Source organism: Dermochelys coriacea, chromosome 11 (genome assembly GCF_009764565.3).
Source record: "Dermochelys coriacea isolate rDerCor1 chromosome 11, rDerCor1.pri.v4, whole genome shotgun sequence".
Classification (NCBI taxonomy): domain Eukaryota; kingdom Metazoa; phylum Chordata; order Testudines; family Dermochelyidae; genus Dermochelys; species Dermochelys coriacea.
In genome coordinates, this window is record NC_050078.2 from 14,062,630 (window position 1) to 14,083,491 (window position 20,862).

Genomic DNA, 20,862 nt, shown 5'->3' on the forward strand with positions numbered 1-20,862 from the left:
CTGGGAGCACTGCTGTGAAGGTACAGCAGGGAGGAGGTGCTGTTGTCCCCAGAAGCCCGTATTGTCCAGGGTCTGCATAACATGGCGGGTGACAGTTTATAACACTGCATTGCCTGTTACAGTAACAGCAACACGCGCAGCAGCAGAGCATTTTGGCTTTGTATTGCCTCTGCATCTCCCTGTCTTTTTTTATACTACTTCTTGCTCTGCCAACGCTGCCCCTGACCACTCCCATAATTTCTGGAGAGCTCCCTATTTCTCTCTCGGTCTTTGTCCTCATGTACTGCACCTTTCTGATATTGGGGTTTTTTTGGGGAGACTCTGCAGTGATGTCAGCCAACATTTCATCACGAGTTTTCCTTACTGCCTTGGAGGCTGTGCAGAGTTTGGTGGTAGGGGGGCTGGGAACTACTTTCCTCGTCTGGCTTTGTAGTTTTGGTATACATTGGAGGCACCTACATGGTGTCAGAAGCAGTAGCAGGGAATGGGGGAGGCATCTGGGAGCAAGCTAGATGTTAATCCCCTTTATACCCCCTTTAAGATGTCCTGACTCTGGATGACATTACACTGAGGTTGGCGACTAGGAGGCAGATAATGGCCTTATTGAAATGGGCTAAGGGCAGACCAGCAAGATATGCTGTGAAGTTATTCATCAAAATAGTCCCCACCGGCCATGCAACAGGAGTGGAAGAGAGTTGTAAGCTATACAATGGGGGATTGGGGAAGGGCTTGAATGTGCAGCTATTCCTCATAATCGTCAAACAAAAAAACTGAGGAAGTTCTTAGATTTTGCTTTATCTCCCCTGCAGACATGGTGAAAGTGCAGAGGAAAAATAGATAGGGGTCTGCAATGACTAACTGAATCATTCGGTTCCTAGTCTCCCTCTGAAAAAGCTTGTGAAATGCCATTAAGAGTTTTGCAGTCCATAAGGTTAAGTTCTTTTCCTGTACGTGTGAGAGTTCCAGGGCAGTTATACCTCAGCAAGGAGCTGTAGTCTTTGTAGCTTTACAGGCACATCCTATCGCTATCTACCTCATGGAAACAGAACACCAAACAAACTTATTTCCCTCTAACTGCTGCTTCCATCCAAGCTTGACTTTCACACAAATGGTTGTTTTCATTATTTGTGTCAGGGTTCCCTCCCCACTCTGAGGTACAGATGTGGTAACCTGCATGAAACACCCCCTAAGCTTATTTCTACCAGCTTAGGTTAAAACTTCCCCAAGGCACAAATCCTTTCCTTGTCCTTGGACGGTACTGCTACCACCACCAAGTGATTTAGACAAAAATTCAGTAAAAAGGGCCACTTGGAGACCATGTTTCCCCAAAATATTTCCCCAAACCGCTTCATTCCCTTTCCTGTGGAGACTTGAGAGTAATATACAAACCAATTGGTTACAATGTGAGCACAGATCAAACCCCTTGGTTTTTAGGGCACTGAAAAATCAATCAGGTTCTTAAAAGAAGATTTAAAAAAAACACACCTGCAAAATCAGGATGGAAGGTAACTTTACAGGGTAATAAAAAGATTTAAAAACACACAGGATTCCCCTCTGATTCTGCTTTCAAGTTACAAAACAGGAATGAAATTACCTCTTAGCATAGGGAAAATTCACAAGCTAAAACAAATGATAATTTAACATTTCCTTGCCTTACTTACAATTTTTGTATTCTTAGATGCTCATTTCAGGTAGGTTTTCAGGAGATGTTTTTCCTGCCTGGTCCCTCTCTCCGGTCCAGAAAGGGAACAAATGAAGAGAGCACAAACAAAACCTCCCCCCACAGATTTGAAAGTATCTTCTTTCCCCATTTGTCCTTCTGGTCAGGTGCCAACTAGGTTAATTGAACTGATTAACCCCTTACAAGTAAGGCAATTCAGTACAGTTGCCCTGTGTATATTTATGTCACTTCATATCTGCTGTAGGAGGGGTAGAGGCTGCGATTGCACCATGCTGCCAGTCACCAGATTGAGCAGGCAAATGGGGTTGGGAGTAGGGTGCATTTGCAGGCAGGACAGATGGAGGAAAGGAGAAAGAAAAATAGGTAGATGGGCATGTGCCCTCTGTGGTCAATAGTTGGGGCTTTAGCATGAGACAGAGGCTAATTCCCCAGCTGGAGCAGCCAACGTTCTGGAAAAACGCAGGGGGAAAAAGATGGATAGCATGGGTAAAGGGAGGGAGGAAGGGACCTCGAAGACTCCTCGTTCACATTTGCTTAGAATGGCTGCACCCCGGGGGTACCTGGCACAGAGGTAGCACAGCCATTTAGCACAATAATAAAAAATTGTAAAGATAAATACATGCTGAGGTTACCTCATCAGTCCTAGCCTGGGGCTGCTACCTAGGAATTGGGCTCAGTTACTGGAGGACTTGGGCCCGCCTTCTAGTTGCCTGGTGTCATGTTCCCAAATCCCAGTGACCCTGGCTATCTGAGGAGATCTCTTCAATGGCCTCCTAGAGCTCATCCTCCAATGCGTCATGCTGTTCATTATCTGCTAAAACAGCACACGCCAGCAGAACTGATCAAAATTTTTCCAGTGGAACATTATACCACTGGAAAATGCCATTTTGTCAAAATTGAAACTTTTCATAGACATTTCAATGAAATTTTGTTTAAAACATTGAAATGAAGCATTTTGATAAGGAATAATGTTTTGATTTTTCATTTTGAAATTTTATATTATGCATTACATATTTTTTCAAGCATGTTTTGCAGGAAAATAAATTTTTCATTCCAGTTCAGAACAAAAAAATTCCAAAACCCCAGAATTTCTCATGGATTGGAAATTTAATTTCAACTAGCACTACACACCAGCTAATGGGCAGAGGGCCTTTTATATGAATTTAAATCAGATACTAGTAACAACTGCTAGAAAACTTGTGTCTACTTTGGATGCAGAGACTACACAAGCCAAAACAGGTGCCAGAAAAGCAACATTACTCATTGGATTGAGAAAAGAATGGTCAGTCATTCATGAAAATATTTCAGGAAGTCACAGTGTAGATCGACATAACTGCTGATCTCCTCAGATGTTTTTTGAGCAAAGATATTGATGCACAGGAATCTTCTTATGATGGAAATATGGCACACAAACTGTCAGAATATAGAAGACCAAGCTAAACAACAGATGCAGAACAAAGACAGTGAAAGATTCAGGAAACAGTATCATCAGTGCAGGATCCTTGCCAATGCTGCTTACTACTAGAAAGTTGTGTCAGTCGCAGATACTGGCAAACTACTTTATAATAAACAGCCAATATGCTTAAAGGCCCCACCCTGCAATGCCTCATATGACGAGAGATCCTGCAAAAAACTTACAATCTAAGACAAAAGGTGGGAGAACAGAATTATGATCCCCATTTTAAACAAGGAACTGAGGAAGAGGAAAATTAAGTGACTTGCTGAGTCTCACACAGTCTCCCAGGGCCCAGTCATGTACCTTATCCAGATGATCCTGTTCTACTAGTAGAGATTCTGGCAGCTGAAAATGCCATGTAAATGGCAATTCTACCTGACAGAAGACACATTAGCAAACTGTCCCCGGATAATATTGACACCTTCCAGCAGATAAAAGCAGAAGTGGAAGTATTTGCCAGTTCTATTCTACTCCAATAGCTAATGGAAACCACTAAGGATCACTGATTTCACAACTACAGTTGAGTTTTGGGACCACCTAAGGCATTTAGGGCTGGCAGGGAGTTAGTTATCTCATGGGTTAAACTGCTACTCCTACCCTGTGTATTTTACTAGGGAAATGATATAACACACTAAGCTTCTAACAAAGGGGAGGAAGTCAGATGAGAGACATGAAACAGGAGGAAACAAAGAAGAGGGGAAAAAAAACTCATAAATTTTCCATCTTAAAGAAGGTAATTTCCCCACTCCCACCCCTGATTCAGTTGAAAAGCTGAACTACAGCACCAAATTCACAACAGAACCTTTTAATTTAAAACAGCAGTGGGCCAGGGTCATTCAAATCCATGGAAGGAACTGAGGTAGAGCCATTTCAGCCTTCTGCTAGCATTTTAGCTGGGAAATAATTAGCTGTGATTTGAGTGCCAGATTTTCTGAAGTTTAAGATACACAACAAAATAGTATAGACAGTCAGCTACCTGGAATCCACTAATCCTTGCACTTCCATGAATTTAGAAAATTATGAGTCAACTACCCCTAGGCTTACCTGACAACTGTCAAAGGGCCCCATCCTATTTACCCATGATATCGTACTTGCAGCACATACTATTCCTGTATGCCCAAGCAGCTAATATGACAGAATCTATAGCATTCCTCTTGCAAGGTAGAGGAAAGTATGTGGGTTACTTCTCACCTTTTAAGAAAAAGAAAAAATCCACTTAGTTATCTGAATTCTCCACAATCCTCATTCATGGTCATTCTGAGCCTACGCTTTTAAATCCATGCTCTGGCTTCATCTTTTGAAATAAAAGTAGCTACAAAACAACCACTGAAGCAAGATACTTAAAAGCTCCTGAAAGTATTCCTTTGAAAGATAGTCCTTGAATTTTCCCAGGTTAGATTTTTATTTCTGGAGAGGTGTTTGAGATGCTATGTCAACTGGTACTACACTGCGTTCAATTAAGTTCTTGCCCATTCCAGCCACAGGTTGTCTTTCCTTTTAATGCTGGTAATAACAAATTAAAAAGAAAAGGAGTACTTGTGGCACCTTAGAGACTAACAAATTTATTAGAGCATAAGCTTTCGTGAGCTAGCACTGATCGCTTCGATGAAGCGAGCTGTAGCTCACGAAAGCTTATGCTCTAATAAATTTGTTAGTCTCTAAGGTGCCACAAGTACTCCTTTTCTTTTTGCAAATACAGACTAACACGGCTGCTACTCTGAAACCCAACAAACTAAAGTATCCAGAGGGAAAGGCTGTTAGCCTATATTTAACATGAAAAGAAAGGGAGATGGGAGGGAACAGCCTATAACCAACAGTATGATTTAGTGATTGGCACTGGGTACAGAGATCAGTTATTGACTGCAGAATGGTAGGCAAATTACTAAAAGTCTCCCCTGCCCTCCCTCCCTCAACACATGAGAATTTCCCCAGTTGGGGAAGTTGTTTGAGATCCACACAAAGTGTGCTATGTAGATGATTATACTGTGAGGGATGGAAGGCTTTTACGGACTTAAATCAAGCAAGCTTGGGCAAAGGGCACCAGCCATAGCAGAATCAGTGTAGAGAACCATACTATAAGAATCCTGAGAATGTTTAACATTAGCTTTAACAAAATGTTTAAATCTATAGTATTAAGATAATCATGAAGTATTCTAGCCTTTAGTAATTGCAGATTATCCATCAAGTGTCTCCTCTATACTAGAGATAGTAATGTGGTAACAATTACTGTTTAATTTTGATGAAGCCAGTGTTCCTATTGCATTATGAAAGGTTATTGGAGCCCTCTAGTGGGCAGGACAGCTCACAGCTTCAGTTTTGCAATGATAAACAGGAAGTGCAAGAAACTTTTAAAGTGTTGCATTATAGCTATTGTTTTGGTAAATCTTTATCACAGTCAGTTATCAGGTGGAGATAAACAAATGAGCCAAATCCCTGTATTAAAGTGACCACCACAATGATAACAAGTGTACTTTAATTCATTAGGTGTAATTTACAAGTGATTGAATTTAAACAATTAGACAGCACTTTAATCTGAATTGCAGAACTCAAACTGCAGTACAGTATACACTCCAGTCACCTCCAGTATTAATCAGTTATCCCTAGTATTAAGAAATAAGGCATATTTCAGGTGTGCAAGTGACGAATGGATGCAATTCTTAGATGCCATATTTGCCCTTTAATTCTTCCACTTTCGCTATGTAAGCTTTCATTGCCTCTTCTTTGGCCATTCCTGAAATGAGAAGACATGCATCAGATGAAGACTAAAATATTCTAGCCATATTCCCCATAGAGCACTTGTAATAGCCACTTGTTACGCTTAAAGAACCAAGTTCTCCCCAGTTCAGTTGTCTAGTAAGATCTATGTTGCACTAGAAACCTTCGGCAAACCACTTTAAAACAGCTGGAGGATACACAGCTGCTTCCTGGAAACTCCTTAGTGCCAATCACTTTGTATTAACTGAAGTGAATTGTGAAGTTCCAGGGCTGGTGAGTAAGCCTCATACTGCAGAGTAGTAAGAACTCAACTGGAACAATAAAAATATTACCAAGCAGTTAGAATACTCTGAGTACGCCATAGCATCACGAAATTAGTGGAGGCCGTAACCCACTCATGGCAAGCAATTCAGAGGAGACATTCTAATTTGCATGCCATAACACTGTCAATGAATTAAAGTGGGCCACCCACTTTAGTGTTATAGCTGCAATTCCTCCTAGAGATTCATTTGTTTGTCCAGCCTTTGTGCTATAACCTTTAAACTGATGCTCAACTACTTGGCTATTTAGTAGTAGCAGCAGCCTAAATGCTCACAAAATTAAATATTACACTCTTGATCTAGTGAGTGGTTTTCAACTTGTGGTCTTCAGACCTGTGTGGGCCCACATACTATGTTTAAGATTTCCAAAGGGGTCCATACCTCAATTTGAGATAAGGGTCTGCAAATGACCCTTAGACTGAAAACCACTGATCTAGTGAGAACATCTTATTCATAAGGTTAGCTCTATAGGCACAACTATGATGGGGTAACCCCTTCACAACAGGAGTTGCCCTCTATGACAACTTGCTTTTGTCACCCATCCTGTACTTTGCCTGTTTCCAAGCAGCAATTACCTGCCTTTCCCCCTTCACATTTCCCCCCCACCCACCAACAAAAGGGCTGCGGGGTTAGACATGGAGTTGCTTCTCTTTCCCACCAAGCTGGCCCCAAGCAACATCAGCTGTAATTCCTTGCATCACAGGAAGCGTAGGTTGGCCTCTTTCCTGACAGGGCCCACATACTACTTCCAGGTGACAGGACTTTCCCCAGCAGGGGGTAGGTTTAAAAACAAAACTGCTGCAGGACAGGCAATATTTAAAAAAAAAAAAATCCATAAAAGTTTCAGCACATGTAGAAGTGGGATTTACATCCTTGGTTGGACAGTTTACAACATTTTTGTTGGTTATAATTTGGTATTGCATGTGATTTGGTGTTGCCTTCTAGAGAAGGAGCCTACATTCCTTTCAGGATTCCCCCAGAAGGTACTTTGATAAAGCATGCAGCTTTGCTCAGTCACAAGCCAGTTTACTGTGTCTAAAAGACATCTTAATGCCAAGTTACAATTCCTTGCTATGTGACTAGGTGGCATGCAGTCAAGTTGTAAGGAAGTTAAGAGGGACACTCTAGGCTGTTGGATCTATATTAGACCTGCTCCGATTTGTTTGCAGGGGCATCCGTTGAACAATGATTTGATGAGACAAGCTTACTCTCCAAAGCAACATTTGGATATAGTGCAGATAATAGCAATACACCTACCCCTCGCTGGTTGAGAGGGTGGCTCAAAGCAGTTTGCCTTTTAGGTACACTGCTACCTTAGTCTGGGACTTCACATCTGTGAAGTGATGAGGTGAACTGAGGGCCCAGCGATAATCCCTCGATTGGAAGAGCAATTCAGTTAATGCAATGGAACATAGAAACTGCATCAACATTATTAATGAGGGGGAAGAATGATCCAGTCGTTTGGGTGCTAGCCTGGCACTTGGCAGACCAAGATCAATTTCTTGCATAAGGTTATACAAGAAGTCTGTTGTAGAGCAAGTCAGTCTGTGCCTCAGTTCTCCATATGCAAAGAGGGCTAACAATACTTCCCCACCTCAGAAGGATGGGAGAGGAAGAGTTAAAGACTGAAGTGCTCAGATACTATGATGATGGCTATATAAAGATCTAAAAGATATGTATAAATAACCTGGAGCACTTTTGTAGTTAGGTATTGATTTGAACAGTTCAATGCCAGTACAGAAGTACCACATTAGAAGTGTTAAGTCAGCTGTCCTACAGTGTTAACTATCCATTAATTACATCAGAGTATATAGGTAAACGAGCCTGAACCAGCCAGCAGCAACTCCTAATTGTCTTGGACACGTAGTCACAGAAGTCTTCTACTCATTCATTAAGTAGCGAGAGTATTAGGATTTGTGACCAATCCTGCCGTTTTCATGTCATCTTTATTAGAGACTTACCTTTTAATGCATTCCAGGCATCCCACTTTGCTTTGCCTTTGAAGTCAAGAAAGCCAGGGCGCTCTAGGACAGACAATATTATTAGCCACAGAAGAGTCAGGGGACACACACCACACTGTTGGGAATCTCTCATGTCCTTTCATGAGATTGCTCTAGATGTGGTGGTTCTGTGTCAACATGGTCTCATTTCAGACATTATACTTCCTGAATTAGCTCTTTCTAGACTACACTCTGTTTTGTTCAGATGCTGGAGAAAGCTGGTTATAACTTTCTAGTGTTAACAGAACTCCACATTGTCATCTCTACTAAGTTTATTATCTATTGTTGGTGAGAACTCAAGTTTACTATAAAAAGAAAAGGAGTACTAGCGGCACCTTAGAGACTAACGAATTTGTTAGTCTCTAAGGTGCCGCTAGTACTCCTTTTCTTTTTGCGAATACAGACTAACACGGCTGCTACTCTGAAACAAGTTTGCTATGACTCAATTTAAACTTCAGCTTACTTTGTGCACTTGGACAGCACTGCCAGTTTTCCTGTTTGGGTGGGCACTTCATACAGTAACAGGGGAAAACACATTAGTAGGACAGCAGTTGTAAAACCAAAGTAGGCATGAGGCTCAAGGGCAGCTGTAGTAAAAAAAAAAAAAAAAAAAGTTTGTTCAACTTAAAGTTGGTGTCCCTTCAAAAATAAGATAGGTTGTAGAGGTCAGCCATAGATAACCTAAGGCTCCTTAGGAATGAGTCACAGAGTACTAGAGTTTTCTGCTACATCTTGGTTAATTCTGTTAACTTAAGGGTATCAGCAGAGGTGCTCAACGGTAACTCAGTCTTAAGAGATGTGAAAGATACTGTAGCCAGAGAGATGGCATAATACACAAGAGAAAGGCGATATGAAACCTCCTCCCAGTCTCAAGAATAACTTCCAGCTTTGGGCCTTCTCAAACGAGTAAAAGTTCTCAGTGTTCTCAATTAAATTTAATATGCAGTCATGGGTAAGTGCTCTTAGACCAGCAGCTAGATGTAGAGGCAGAGTATTAGCCTTGTGCTGGCCTTACAGCAGTGGAGTGACCTATAGCATTAGTTGGTAGTTCCACCCCGTAACAAAATGGGAAACTAGGTTATTGCTCCACATGTGCTTGTTCCAGAAGTAAGCTATGAACGGATGTATGATTTGTAGTGGTGTTATTGTGAAGCAAGTTTTAATGGCATGCCATGACACTTCAGAACCACTATTTTGCATTCCATGCTGTTCCAGAAGCCTAAGCTTAGAGCCAAGCTAGTTTTCTTTTCACCTCTGCTCCTTTGCAGAGTCAGGCCTACAGTGCAGTGTAAGTTTGCCTATACAAAAAAGTCTATGTGCGCATTTAACAACTCTACAGTGTGCCAACTCCAGGCCGCTTGGAACCAGACCCATGTCTGTTGGGCCTCACCACTAACTGAGTCAGTACACCAGTGCTTCAGCTAGCATTTTTCCATTTCTACATTTAACTCACTTCAGATGTTATGCAAGACCACCAAGATTGTTTGAATCATTAGACTGGGAAACTATGAAAGTTTGCCTCTTAAGATAAGTGAAGCAGTGGAACAGGCTTAGCACTGTACCTCATCTGTGGGTGGACTTGTTTCTTCTCCAAATCCCATAGCCAGCTCTTATTGAAGTTTCTCTTGTTTCAGTACACACCTGCTTTATTTTTTATGGCTTCAGCTGCCTTTGATTTTCTTTAAAAGTAGACCTATTTAGGCCTTATCTACACTGTTTTTATACCAGTGCAGTTATGTAAATGCAGATGCCCATTGTATGCTGCAATTTACCCTGGTAAACCAAACTAGTTCAAGCCCCATTTCCACAGATGCAGCACCTATATCAGTGCAATTCTCCTAGTCTAGATAGCCTCTTGGTCACAGCTGCCCAAAAGCTGAAAATTAATGCCGTTTCATACAGCAGCTGTATAAAGGATGCAGGATTCTTAGGGTTTTCTATATTCACAAGTTGCACTGATGGAAGGTGCACTGGCTAAAGTTATATGTTTTAGCTGGTATTTGTTCAAAACTGGTCATCAGTTTAGTTAATGCCTGTAGATTTAGAGAAGTATGCTAAGCAAGTATAGACCAGATTTAAAATCAAAGTGTCATTAAATTGCACTAGTCTAAACCAAACCAGTGAAAAAACCTTTAATTATATCATTACAACTTGTACTTGGCCTTAAAGGATCAGAAAAAAAGTTTACTTGCTTTTCACCTATTAGTCTGGCACTAGCAGTAGGGTAGCTATGTTGCTTTTCCCTACATCAGTCTACTGGGGCAGCTACTTTAAGGTCTGCGAATAAGACAATTGGTTATTTGCTTAGGGAGGTATTTACATAGCTATCAATACCATATTTATCTTAATGAGGCATTGGTTAATCTAGTGCAATAGAACTGACTGGCCAAATACATCTACATCCAGAGGATTGAAACAGTATTGCTCCAGCATATAAAAATGGGAGGCCCCAATGTCAAGAGTAGTTAAGAATGCCAACTAGAAAAAGTACAAAATAAAGAGAATTAAATGCAGGGTAAGAACACACCATTATTTTTATATTGTTTAAGCAGCTCTCAGCTGAATAGTAGAGGGTTGGGTCAATTTGGTATATTTATATGTAAAGGTTATGCCAAAGCAGCAGCACCCCCAAATTTTCAGAAACCCACTCTTTGTCTACACCATTGAGATTTTGCCTCAAAAAAGCAGCAGCGTAGTTGTTTACGGTCAGTGATTTGAGAGCTAGAGGTCAAGGTCATGTTGCATTACACACTGTCAGTTTCACTACTTAAGAGTAATTTACAGCAAGACGGATGTACATCTAAAGCCATTAGCAGCAACTTAAAGTGAGCACTTATTTTCTCTTTATTGAAAATTAATGTTTATGAGCACTTCTTATTCCTCAAGCCTAGAACTCCTTTCCAATACATACCTGTGTTTATATCTCCAACTGTAGCTTGTTTGAAGTGACTGTAGATGTACAGCATTTCTTCATCTGTTGGTTGAGATTTCAGTTGCTTAACTTCTTCAGCAGCTTTATCAAACTCGGCCTAAATGAAAAGATCATAAAAGTCTACGTTGGTTTTCACTCTTGCCAGTAGATATTAGTTTAAATCTTGAACTGACAAATGTATGGTCTGCTTGAAGATGACAAAAATAGCAGGAAGGACACAAAAATTAAAGTTGAAACCAAGTCTCATGACTGGAGTTTACATGAAGGTATGAGACAAGAGATTATAAACATTACATTGTATGTAGATAGAAATGCTAATAATTGTAACACATTAAAAGTCAATTGAACTGTGTTACTAATCAGTATTTTCAACTCTTCCCTGTGTTACATCAGTTTGTGCCCTGTAGGATGAGTGAAAGTCTGCTATTGTGAAAGCAGCAGCAGGATCAGAGACGTTTGCTATAAATATTGCATGGGGAAAGAAGTTGGGAAATCTGCAGTGAGGATTTGGCAGAAAGGAGGCCTTGAACACAGCCCTCAAATGTTAAGCATTCCCACCCCTTCACTCCCCCAATTAAGAAAGTTCACTTTGTGATTCTGAGATTATATAGTTACAGTTGGCACCTACCATTTTTGCTGGTAATTACCAGCCATTTCCCACCCCACCCTATCCAAGTGAATGACCTCTCCCCTGTATATTCTCTCCACCCCCATCCGTTTATTGTCTCAACATGTTACACAGCGGATGTTTATGCAAGCGTTTTATGTGCCATTTTTGTGGCAGTGAAGTGGTAACCCTTATTTTATAGGGCTGCACATGCACACACAAACTGAAAGTAGTTGCTATCTTGCTAAAGAGTACAAGGACATGCCAACTCTGCAACTTGTGTCCTAGTTGTTACCAAGCCAACATATCCAAGAGGTCTGATAAGGGAAAGAAGACTGTTCTCTTAACGCCAGCCCAGCTCCACTGGCTTCAGCAGTGCTTCGTTCAATTACGCTGGTGTGAATCTTGATAATCAGGCCACTTGTTCACCATGGCACCTTCACACAGGCCCTTACTAGCCCTATGGGCAGCAGACTCACAGTCTCCACTACCACCCCAGATGCCCTTATGCGACCCTGTGCATCCATGCAAACGCCTCTCCCTTTGTAAGGCTAAAACCACCCCCGCCCCCAACTACTTGTAATAGCAGCACTACACAGGCCTCGGGTTATTAGGAGATGGAGAAACAAGAAGGATACAGCAGACGTGCCCTACCTCACCTGTAACCTGTGTGCTGGGCATGCGGCCCTCCCCAGGCTAGCTCTCAACCCAGTTTCAGAGTGGGGACGCTCGTCGGGAGTAGGGGGCCTGCCCTACACAACCCCACGGCCGCCGGCAGACCCAGGCCTTAGCGCTGCAGCGGCTGGGGGGGGGGGGGCGCGGCTGAGGGGGGGGGGGCAACTCCCACTTTGCGGGCTCCAGGCCCAGCAGGAGCAGATGGCGGCGGCTGCTCGGGCGGGGAGGCCCAGGCTGGCTCCCTGGGCGAGAGGAGAAGCCGCCTGGGTTCAGGTCTCTCTCTCTCTCTCTCACAGGGAGCGGGAGCAAGAAGCCTCCGGGAGAAGGGCGGAAAAGGGGGGAGTCGCTAGCGCCGAGCCAGAGCCGCCCCCTCAGCCTGGGGCGAGGGGAAGAAAAATGGAGGGGTCCCAGCTACGGGCGACGAGACCACGCGAGTGAAGCGACCCCCCCCCCCGCCCCCGCGGTGAGGGGATGGGAAGGTGGGGGGGGGGAGGGAATGTGGACGGGCCGCTCCCCGCCCCATAACCCCTCCCCCAGCGCGTGCCCCCGGTACCTGAGACATAGCAGCAGTCGGGAGCAGCGGGTTGTCGGGCGACTGGTCCACTGGCTCGCACCCTCTCGCCCGCGTGTACCAGCACTTCCGCCTTCAGCCATCGCCAGAGCGACCGCCGCCCAATCACCGAGCCCGATGGGGGCGCGGCGTCCGGCGACCAATCACGGTTCCAACTGGGCGGGAAGGGAGGGGGGGCAGCGCGCCCCGCCGACGCCAATCCTCCCGCGCGGGAGGCGGGCTCAGGGGCGCCTGGCCGCCAATCAGCAAAGGAGGGTCGTGGTCGGAGCCCCCGACGCCAATCCCGGAACAGCGAGGGGCAAGGCAGAAGGAGATCTGCGCCCAATCACACGGAGCTGTGAAGGTAGGCGGGAGGAAGGGGCGGGGATAGAGTACCGTGCGGCCAATCGCGGAGCCTTGCACCTTGCGAGAGGTCCCGCCCCTGCGTCGGAAAGTGCAGAGGCAAGGGAAGGCCACGTGACACGGCCGGATGGTGGGAAGGCGGTAAAGCCGGAAGTGCCCCGGGCAGAGCAGAGCAGTAAGATTTGAGGGGGGCCGCGTCTGCTTGATGGGCGGGGCCAGGGGGCGTGGGAGCGCGAGCTCAGGGGAGTGTGGCGGTTGGCGGGCCTGTGGTGGGGGCGGGGCAGTGATGGTGGCTGTAGTACAACCTCCAGGCCGTGGGTGGTGCTGTGTGTCACATGGCCGGCCGTGGGGGCGGGGCAAACGCGTCTCTCCAGGGAAGCGCGGTGGCCAGTCGGAGTCTGGAGCCGAGGCCTGAGGGGCTTGCAGCGTCCTCGCGGCCTGTCACGTGGGAGGAGTACAGGGCCCCCCCCCCGTGACGCAGGAGGGTAGCCAGGGTTGCAGGCTCGATGGCCTGAGGCTCTTCCGTGCCCCCGGAAGCTCAGCGGCCCCAGGGCGGGCAGAGGGCAGGACATTGCTGCTAAACGCCACCTGGAACCTGCGGGCGTCCCGATGTCGTCTTCCGTTTCTGCTCCGGGGAAGTCGGCAGAGCATAACTTTAAATCTGTTGCCTTTAATGACCACAGTCACAAAGATAAGCGCGAAAGAGTTCTGGCCAGGCTTGAGGTCTACTTTATACCTCAGAGAAATGCGGGGTGTGAAAGGGTGTGTGCTTGCCAGAGAAGTCAAGACGGAGGGAAATCTGTTGAATCTTTTATTGCGTGCCTTGGCAGAAAGTTCTGATTTGAAGGCTATAAAACATGAAAATATCAGAGGTAGACTGGTTATTGGCCTTACAGATAAACACATCTCATAGCAGCTATAATTAAAGACCAATTTGACTTTATACACAGGCTAACTACAAAACCTTTCAGACTAAATGCACAGCATATGGAAAAAGTCCTAGCCCATAAGATGTGTGTTCAGCCAAAGGTGCAAGATGTAACAAATGCACAAAATATGGGCATTTTGCAGGTGTTTGCTGTACTGAGGCAGTCAAGAGCCATTGTTTCTGGGCTCTATCAAGTGTGATGACAGAGCCTGCCTAGAGAGTGAAACTGAATATTCATGGAAAGACCATTGAGTTTAAAATTGACTCAGGAGCAGATGTGAAAGTCATGCCAGAAGGGATGTATAATCACCTTGAAGTCCTCCCAGAGCTGAAATCGCTTGACACAATCCTGACTAGCCCTGGAGGTATTGTGAAGTGTATGGACCATAGAAACAACTTACAAAGACAAAAGCGTTGCATTCAGAGTGTATATGATCAAAGGGCCAAACACCAACAACCTTCTCAGCTTCAGCATGGAAGCCATGATAGGCCTAATGAGAAAAGTGGCAGAACTTCTTGGAGTATTTGGTATTGGAGTTTTGGAAGGAGACTGAATATAAATAACATTAAGAGGCAGTGTTGAAACATAGAGTGGAATCCAGGCTCTCACCGGCATTAGGACCACAGTGACAGGCAGGCAGGGCGGGCTGCATGGCTGAGCTACGTGCAGCCACTGGAGGTAAGAGACCAGTGGTGTGGGGAGGAAGTGCAGGTGGCTAGGGCCACAAGGGATTGCAGGGGTTAGGGGAGAAGGGCCAGCATTTGAGATTTAAGGGCAGCTTCTGAGAACTCAATTCCTTGCTGTGTCAGTTCCTCGGGGACATCAGCTTCTCCCTAATGTGATGCCAAAATTCCCTCAAGATGCTGTGTCGATACAAGTATTCATTCCACAATTGAACATAGGTTCATTTGAAAGAACCTCTTCATGCTCCTTTACAGAGGCATCATGTAGCCGTGGCTAGTGGGGGGACACAAATGAAAGGTTCTTGGGATGCCCAGCAGCGAGAAGGCAGCAGCACTTACCCTGTGTCCCTGCATTGTTGGTGGCGGGGGAAACAGCAGCTGACAAACAGAGGCTGGGGACACCATTCCTTAGCCAGGATGGGTAGCATGGATGGCAGCAAAGAGATCACTTGATCGTTACCTATTAGGTTCACTCCCTCTGGGGCACCTGGCATTGGCCACTGTTGGCAGACAGGATACTGGGCTGGATGGACCTTTGGTCTGACCCAGTCTGGCCATTCTTATGTTCAGGGTGGCTAGCTGCCGGCTGAGTTCCTCCCCACCACTCCTGCTACAGCTGCTGCTTCTCCTTCCCTGCTGCGGAAGTCCCACACTTTGTCTCTGTCCCACTCCCTGACTCACCTCAGTGGGTGGTCTGCAAAGCAGGCAAAAGTCACTGGGGCTCCAACAGCAGGGAAGAAAAGCAGCCCCATTTAGTGGGGACCTGGAGGAGCTCATTTGGCAGCCAGCTGTTCTGCTGCTTCTTTCCTCCTCACGTGGCTACTCGGATACATGCTGCTGCCAGAGGGAGTGCTGCCTTCTTGCTGGTGGGCATCCCAGCCGGAGGCATCCTAAGAAATCTGGGGGTAGGTGACCCAGCATGTCCCCCCACATGTTGCCTCTGCTCCTTTATGCAGCATCAATGTCCCCCTCCTCAAAGACACAATTACAATTTTGATTTAAAAAACCATAAAGATGGGTTTAAATTTTTTTTTAATCAGAAAAACAAAATCAGAAAATAATAAAACTGAAAATCCATACATATGGCCCTATGAAATCCAGTTTATTATTGTGGCTATAAAAAGACATAGTGAAGCAGTTATGAGAGAAAAATACATCCTCCCAACACTGGATGACTTCCTCCCCAAAGTGAAAGGCGTTACTGTATTCTCCACGCTGGATGCCGTGAATGGATTCTGGCAAATTGCTTTAACCAAAAAGAGTGTTTGTTAAACTGACTACATTTATCGAACCTTTTGGGAGATTTTGCTTTCAAAGATTACATTTTAGGATTACAAGTGCACCTGAAATTTTCCATAGAAAGATGGCAGAACTTACACAAATGTGGTTGTAGTTTTCATGAATATTTTGATATATGTGTTATCGATGGAGGAGCACAACAAAACCCTCAACAAAGTTTTAAACTTAATCAGTCAATCAATAGTGCAGCTAGACAAGGAAAAGTGCATTTTCTGCCTGCACCAAACTGAGTTTTTGGGACAGACAATAAACAAAGATGGAATCGGTCCTAGCCATGAGAAACTGAATCCAATTTGAGAATAGAATGTACAGGAACTGAGATGCGTACTGGGCATACTAAATTACCTTGGTCAATACCTCCAAGACCTTTGTACAGTGACAAAACCGTTGAATGAACTGTTAAAGTGCAACACATCTTGGTTAGGGGAGACAAATCAAGAAATTGCCTTCAAAAAGGTAAAAGAAATGATCTCAGCAGCTCTAGTTCTCAAGTGCTATGATGTGAACAAATCCACAATGGTCAGTGTGGATGCAAGCTGCTATGGCCTAGGTGTTATATTCTTGGAACAACATGGAGCTGAATGGAATCCAGTTGCATTTTGTTCTTGCTCACTCACAGAAGTGGACAAATGATATGAACAGATTGAAAAGGATGCTTGGCTAGCATATGGGCAGGTGAGAATTTTTACAGGTATCTGTATGGATTGGATTATTTTTCGGTGATAACTGGCTATAAACCACTTACAACCTTCATCAGCAGAAAAGACCTGGATCAAGCACTGCTGAGATGGCAATGTCTATTGATAGGGTTAATGAGAGTTAACCCAATTGCTAAATATGTTCCTGTGAAAAATCTGGTAGTGACGCTTTATCATGGCCAGCATCATACTCAACTACTTGTGAGCTCAGAGATGGCATAAAGGCATATGTGGATGCTGTGGAGGCATACAGACCAGTGTCAGAAAAGATACTATACCAGCTACAAAGAGCAATCTCAACAGACATGCAACTTCAACAAATTCTTAGTTACATGAGGGCCAGCTGGCCCAAATATCTAGAAGAAGTGACCAGAGATTATTTTGTGGTACGTGGACAATTAAGCAAATCAACTTGACAAATGATTAAAGGGAATTGCATTGTAATTCCAAATGCAGTGAGAGGAAATATCCTAAACTTCATCCACAAAGTCCCCAAGGATTAACTAAATGCAATGACTGGGCCAGCCAGTCAATGTGGTGGCCGGGCATCAGCAAAGACATAAAGAATAAGTATCTGCATGTGAATGCTGCAAAATTAACCACACAAAGGATCTTTAATAACAACACCTCTACCAGGCAGATGTTGAAAGAGACTAGTTGCAGATTTATGGAAATTCAGAAGACATAATTACCTGATCATGGTGGACTATTTTCTTAGCTACATAAAAATAAGGTACTTGAAAAACCTAACATCTTGCAGTATTATCAAGAAACTGAAGTGCACTTTTGCTTATTTCCATTTTCCAGAACAACTAGTGATGGACAACAGACCATAGTTCACCACAGTGGAATTTAAGTAATTCCAAATGAAATATGATTTTGACCATATTACTAGCAGCCCACATTACCCACAAGTGAATGGAGAGGCTGAGAGGGCTAGCAGACAGCCAAGAAAATCCTAAAACAGGAAGGTTCATTTGTTGAGCTTCTGAGCTATAGATGAACGCTGATAGCAGCCACTGGTACAGTACAACTCCTGATGGAAAGACAAGCCAGAACTACTGTTCCAACTTTGGAAAAGAATCTACAGTAGAACCTCAGAGTTATGAACGCCAGAGTTACGTACTGACCAGTCAACCGCACACCTCATTTGGAACTGAAAGTACACAATCAGCAGCAGCAGAGACAAACAAATAAACAAACGAAAAAGCAAATACAGTACAGTATTAAACGTAAACTACTAAAAATTAAAAGGAAAGCAGCATTTGTCTTCTGCATAGTAAAGTTTCAAAGCTTTATTGAGTCAACGGTCAGTTGTAAACTTTTGAAAGAACAACCATAATGTTTTGTTCAGAGTTACGAACATTTCAGAAAAAAGAAAAGGAGTACTTGTGGCACCTTAGAGACTAACAAATTTATTAGAGCATAAGCTTTCGTGAGCTACAGCTCACTTCATCGGATGCATTTGGTGGAAAAAACAGAGGAGAGATTTATATACACACACACAGAGAACATGAAACAATGGGTTTATTATACACACTGTAAGGAGAGTGATCACTTAAGATAAGCCATCAGCAGCAGGGGGGGGGGAAAGAAGGAAAATCTTTCATGGTGACAAGCAAGGTAGGCTAATTCCAGCAGTTAACAAGAATATCAGAGGAACAGTGGGGGGTGGGGCGGGAGGGAGAAATACCATGGGGAAATAGTTTTACTTTGTGTAATGACTCATCCATTCCCAGTCTCTATTCAAGCCTAAGTTAATTGTATCCAGTTTGCAAATTAATTCCAATTCAGCAGTCTCTCGTTGGAGTCTGTTTTTGAAGCTTTTTTGTTGAAGTATAGCCACTCTTAGGTCTGTGATCGAGTGACCAGAGAGATTGAAGTGTTCTCCAACTGGTTTTTGAATGTTATAATTCTTGACGTCTGATTTGTGTCCATTCATTCTTTTACGTAGAGACTGTCCAGTTTGGCCAATGTACATGGCAGAGGCGCATTGCTGGCACATGATGGCATATATCACATTGGTAGATGCGCAGGTGAACGAGCCTCTGAAACTCCCTGAAAAAGCACAAGAACAAATCCGCACAGACACACCCCTGGAGCCCCGACCTGGGATATTCTATCTGCTACCCAAGATCCATAAACCTGGAAATCCTGGACGCCCCATCATCTCAGGCATTGGCACCCTGACAGCAGGATTGTCTGGCTATGTAGACTCCCTCCTCAGGCCCTTCGTTACCAGCACTCCCAGCTATCTTCGAGACACCACTGACTTCCTGAGGAAACTACAGTCCGTTGGTGATCTTCCTAAAAACACCATCCTAGCCACTATGGATGTAGAAGCCCTCTACACCAACATTCCACACAAAGATGGACTACAAGCCGTCAGGAACAGTATCCCCGATACTGTCACGGCTAACCTGGTGGCTGAACTTTGTGACTTTGTCCTGACCCATAACTATTTCACATTTGGTGACAATGTATACCTTCAAATCAGCGGCACTGCGATGGGTACCCGCATGGCCCCACAGTATGCCAACATTTTTATGGCTGACTTAGAACAACGCTTCCTCAGCTCTCGTCCCCTAATGCCGCTACTCTACTTGCGCTACATTGATGACATCTTCATCATCTGGACCCATGGAAAAGAAGCTCTTGAGGAATTCCACCATGATTTCAACAATTTCCATCCCACCATCAACCTCAGCCTGGACCAGTCCACACAAGAGATCCACTTCCTGGACACTATGGTGCTAATAAGCGATGGTCACATAAACACCACCCTATATCGGAAACCTACTGACCGCTATTCCTACCTACATGCCTCTAGCTTTCATCCAGATCATACCACTCGATCCATTGTCTACAGCCAAGCGCTACGATATAACCGCATTTGCTCCAACCCCTCAGACAGAGACAAACACCTACAAGATCTCTATCAGGCATTCCTACAACTACAATACCCACCTGCTGAAGTGAAGAAACAGATTGACAGAGCCAGAAGAGTACCCAGAAGTCACCTACTACAGGACAGGCCCAACAAAGAAAACAACAGAACGCCACTAGCCATCACCTTCAGCCCCCAACTAAAACCTCTCCAACGCATCATCAAGGATCTACAACCCATCCTGAAGGACGACCCATCGCTCTCACAGATCTTGGGAGACAGACCAGTCCTTGCTTACAGACAGCCCCCCAATCTGAAGCAAATACTCACCAGTAACCACACAACAGAACCACTAACCCAGGAACCTATCCTTGCAACAAAGCCCGTTGCCAACTCTGTCCACATATCTATTCAGGGGATACCATCATAGGGCCTAATCACATCAGCCACACTATCAGAGGCTCGTTCACCTGCGCATCTACCAATGTGATATATGCCATCATGTGCCAGCAATGCCCCTCTGCCATGTACATTGGCCAAACTGGACAGTCTCTACGTAAAAGAATGAATGGACACAAATCAGACGTCAAGAATTATAACATTCAAAAACCAGTTGGAGAACACTTCAATCTCTCTGGTCACTCGATCACAGACCTAAGAGTGGCTATACTTCAACAAAAAAGCTTCAAAAACAGACTCCAACGAGAGACTGCTGAATTGGAATTAATTTGCAAACTGGATACAATTAACTTAGGCTTGAATAGAGACTGGGAATGGATGAGTCATTACACAAAGTAAAACTATTTCCCCATGGTATTTCTCCCTCCCGCCCCCCGCCCCACTCCCCACTGTTCCTCTGATATTCTTGTTAACTGCTGGAATTAGCCTACCTTGCTTGTCACCATGAAAGGTTTTCCTCCTTTCCCCCCCCTGCTGCTGCTGATGGCTTATCTTAAGTGATCACTCTCCTTACAGTGTGTATGATAAACCCATTGTTTCATGTTCTCTGTGTGTGTGTATATAAATCTCTCCTCTGTTTTTTCCACCAAATGCATCCAATGAAGTGA

At 44.3% G+C, this 20,862-nt stretch overlaps 1 protein-coding gene across 2 annotated transcripts; it reads right to left on the reverse strand.

The window, feature by feature from the left end:
• Window positions 1-5,593: 5,593 nt before the first annotated feature.
• On the reverse strand, window positions 5,594-13,089 carry DBI (diazepam binding inhibitor, acyl-CoA binding protein). Of its 2 annotated transcripts, XM_038421785.2 has the most exons (4): window positions 12,940-13,089; window positions 11,084-11,201; window positions 8,134-8,196; window positions 5,594-5,868 (listed from the first exon to the last, which is right to left on the reverse strand). In XM_038421785.2, the coding sequence occupies exons 1-4, from the start codon at window positions 12,946-12,948 to the stop codon at window positions 5,795-5,797; spliced, it is 264 nt and encodes an 87-aa protein (XP_038277713.1). In that variant the 5' UTR covers window positions 12,949-13,089; the 3' UTR covers window positions 5,594-5,794. The 2 variants fall into 2 exon arrangements, with proteins under 2 accessions (XP_038277713.1, XP_043360929.1); XM_043504994.1 differs by lacking the exons at window positions 5,594-5,868; window positions 8,134-8,196 and adding an exon at window positions 8,617-8,759.
• Between the last annotated feature and the right edge of the window lie 7,773 nt (window positions 13,090-20,862).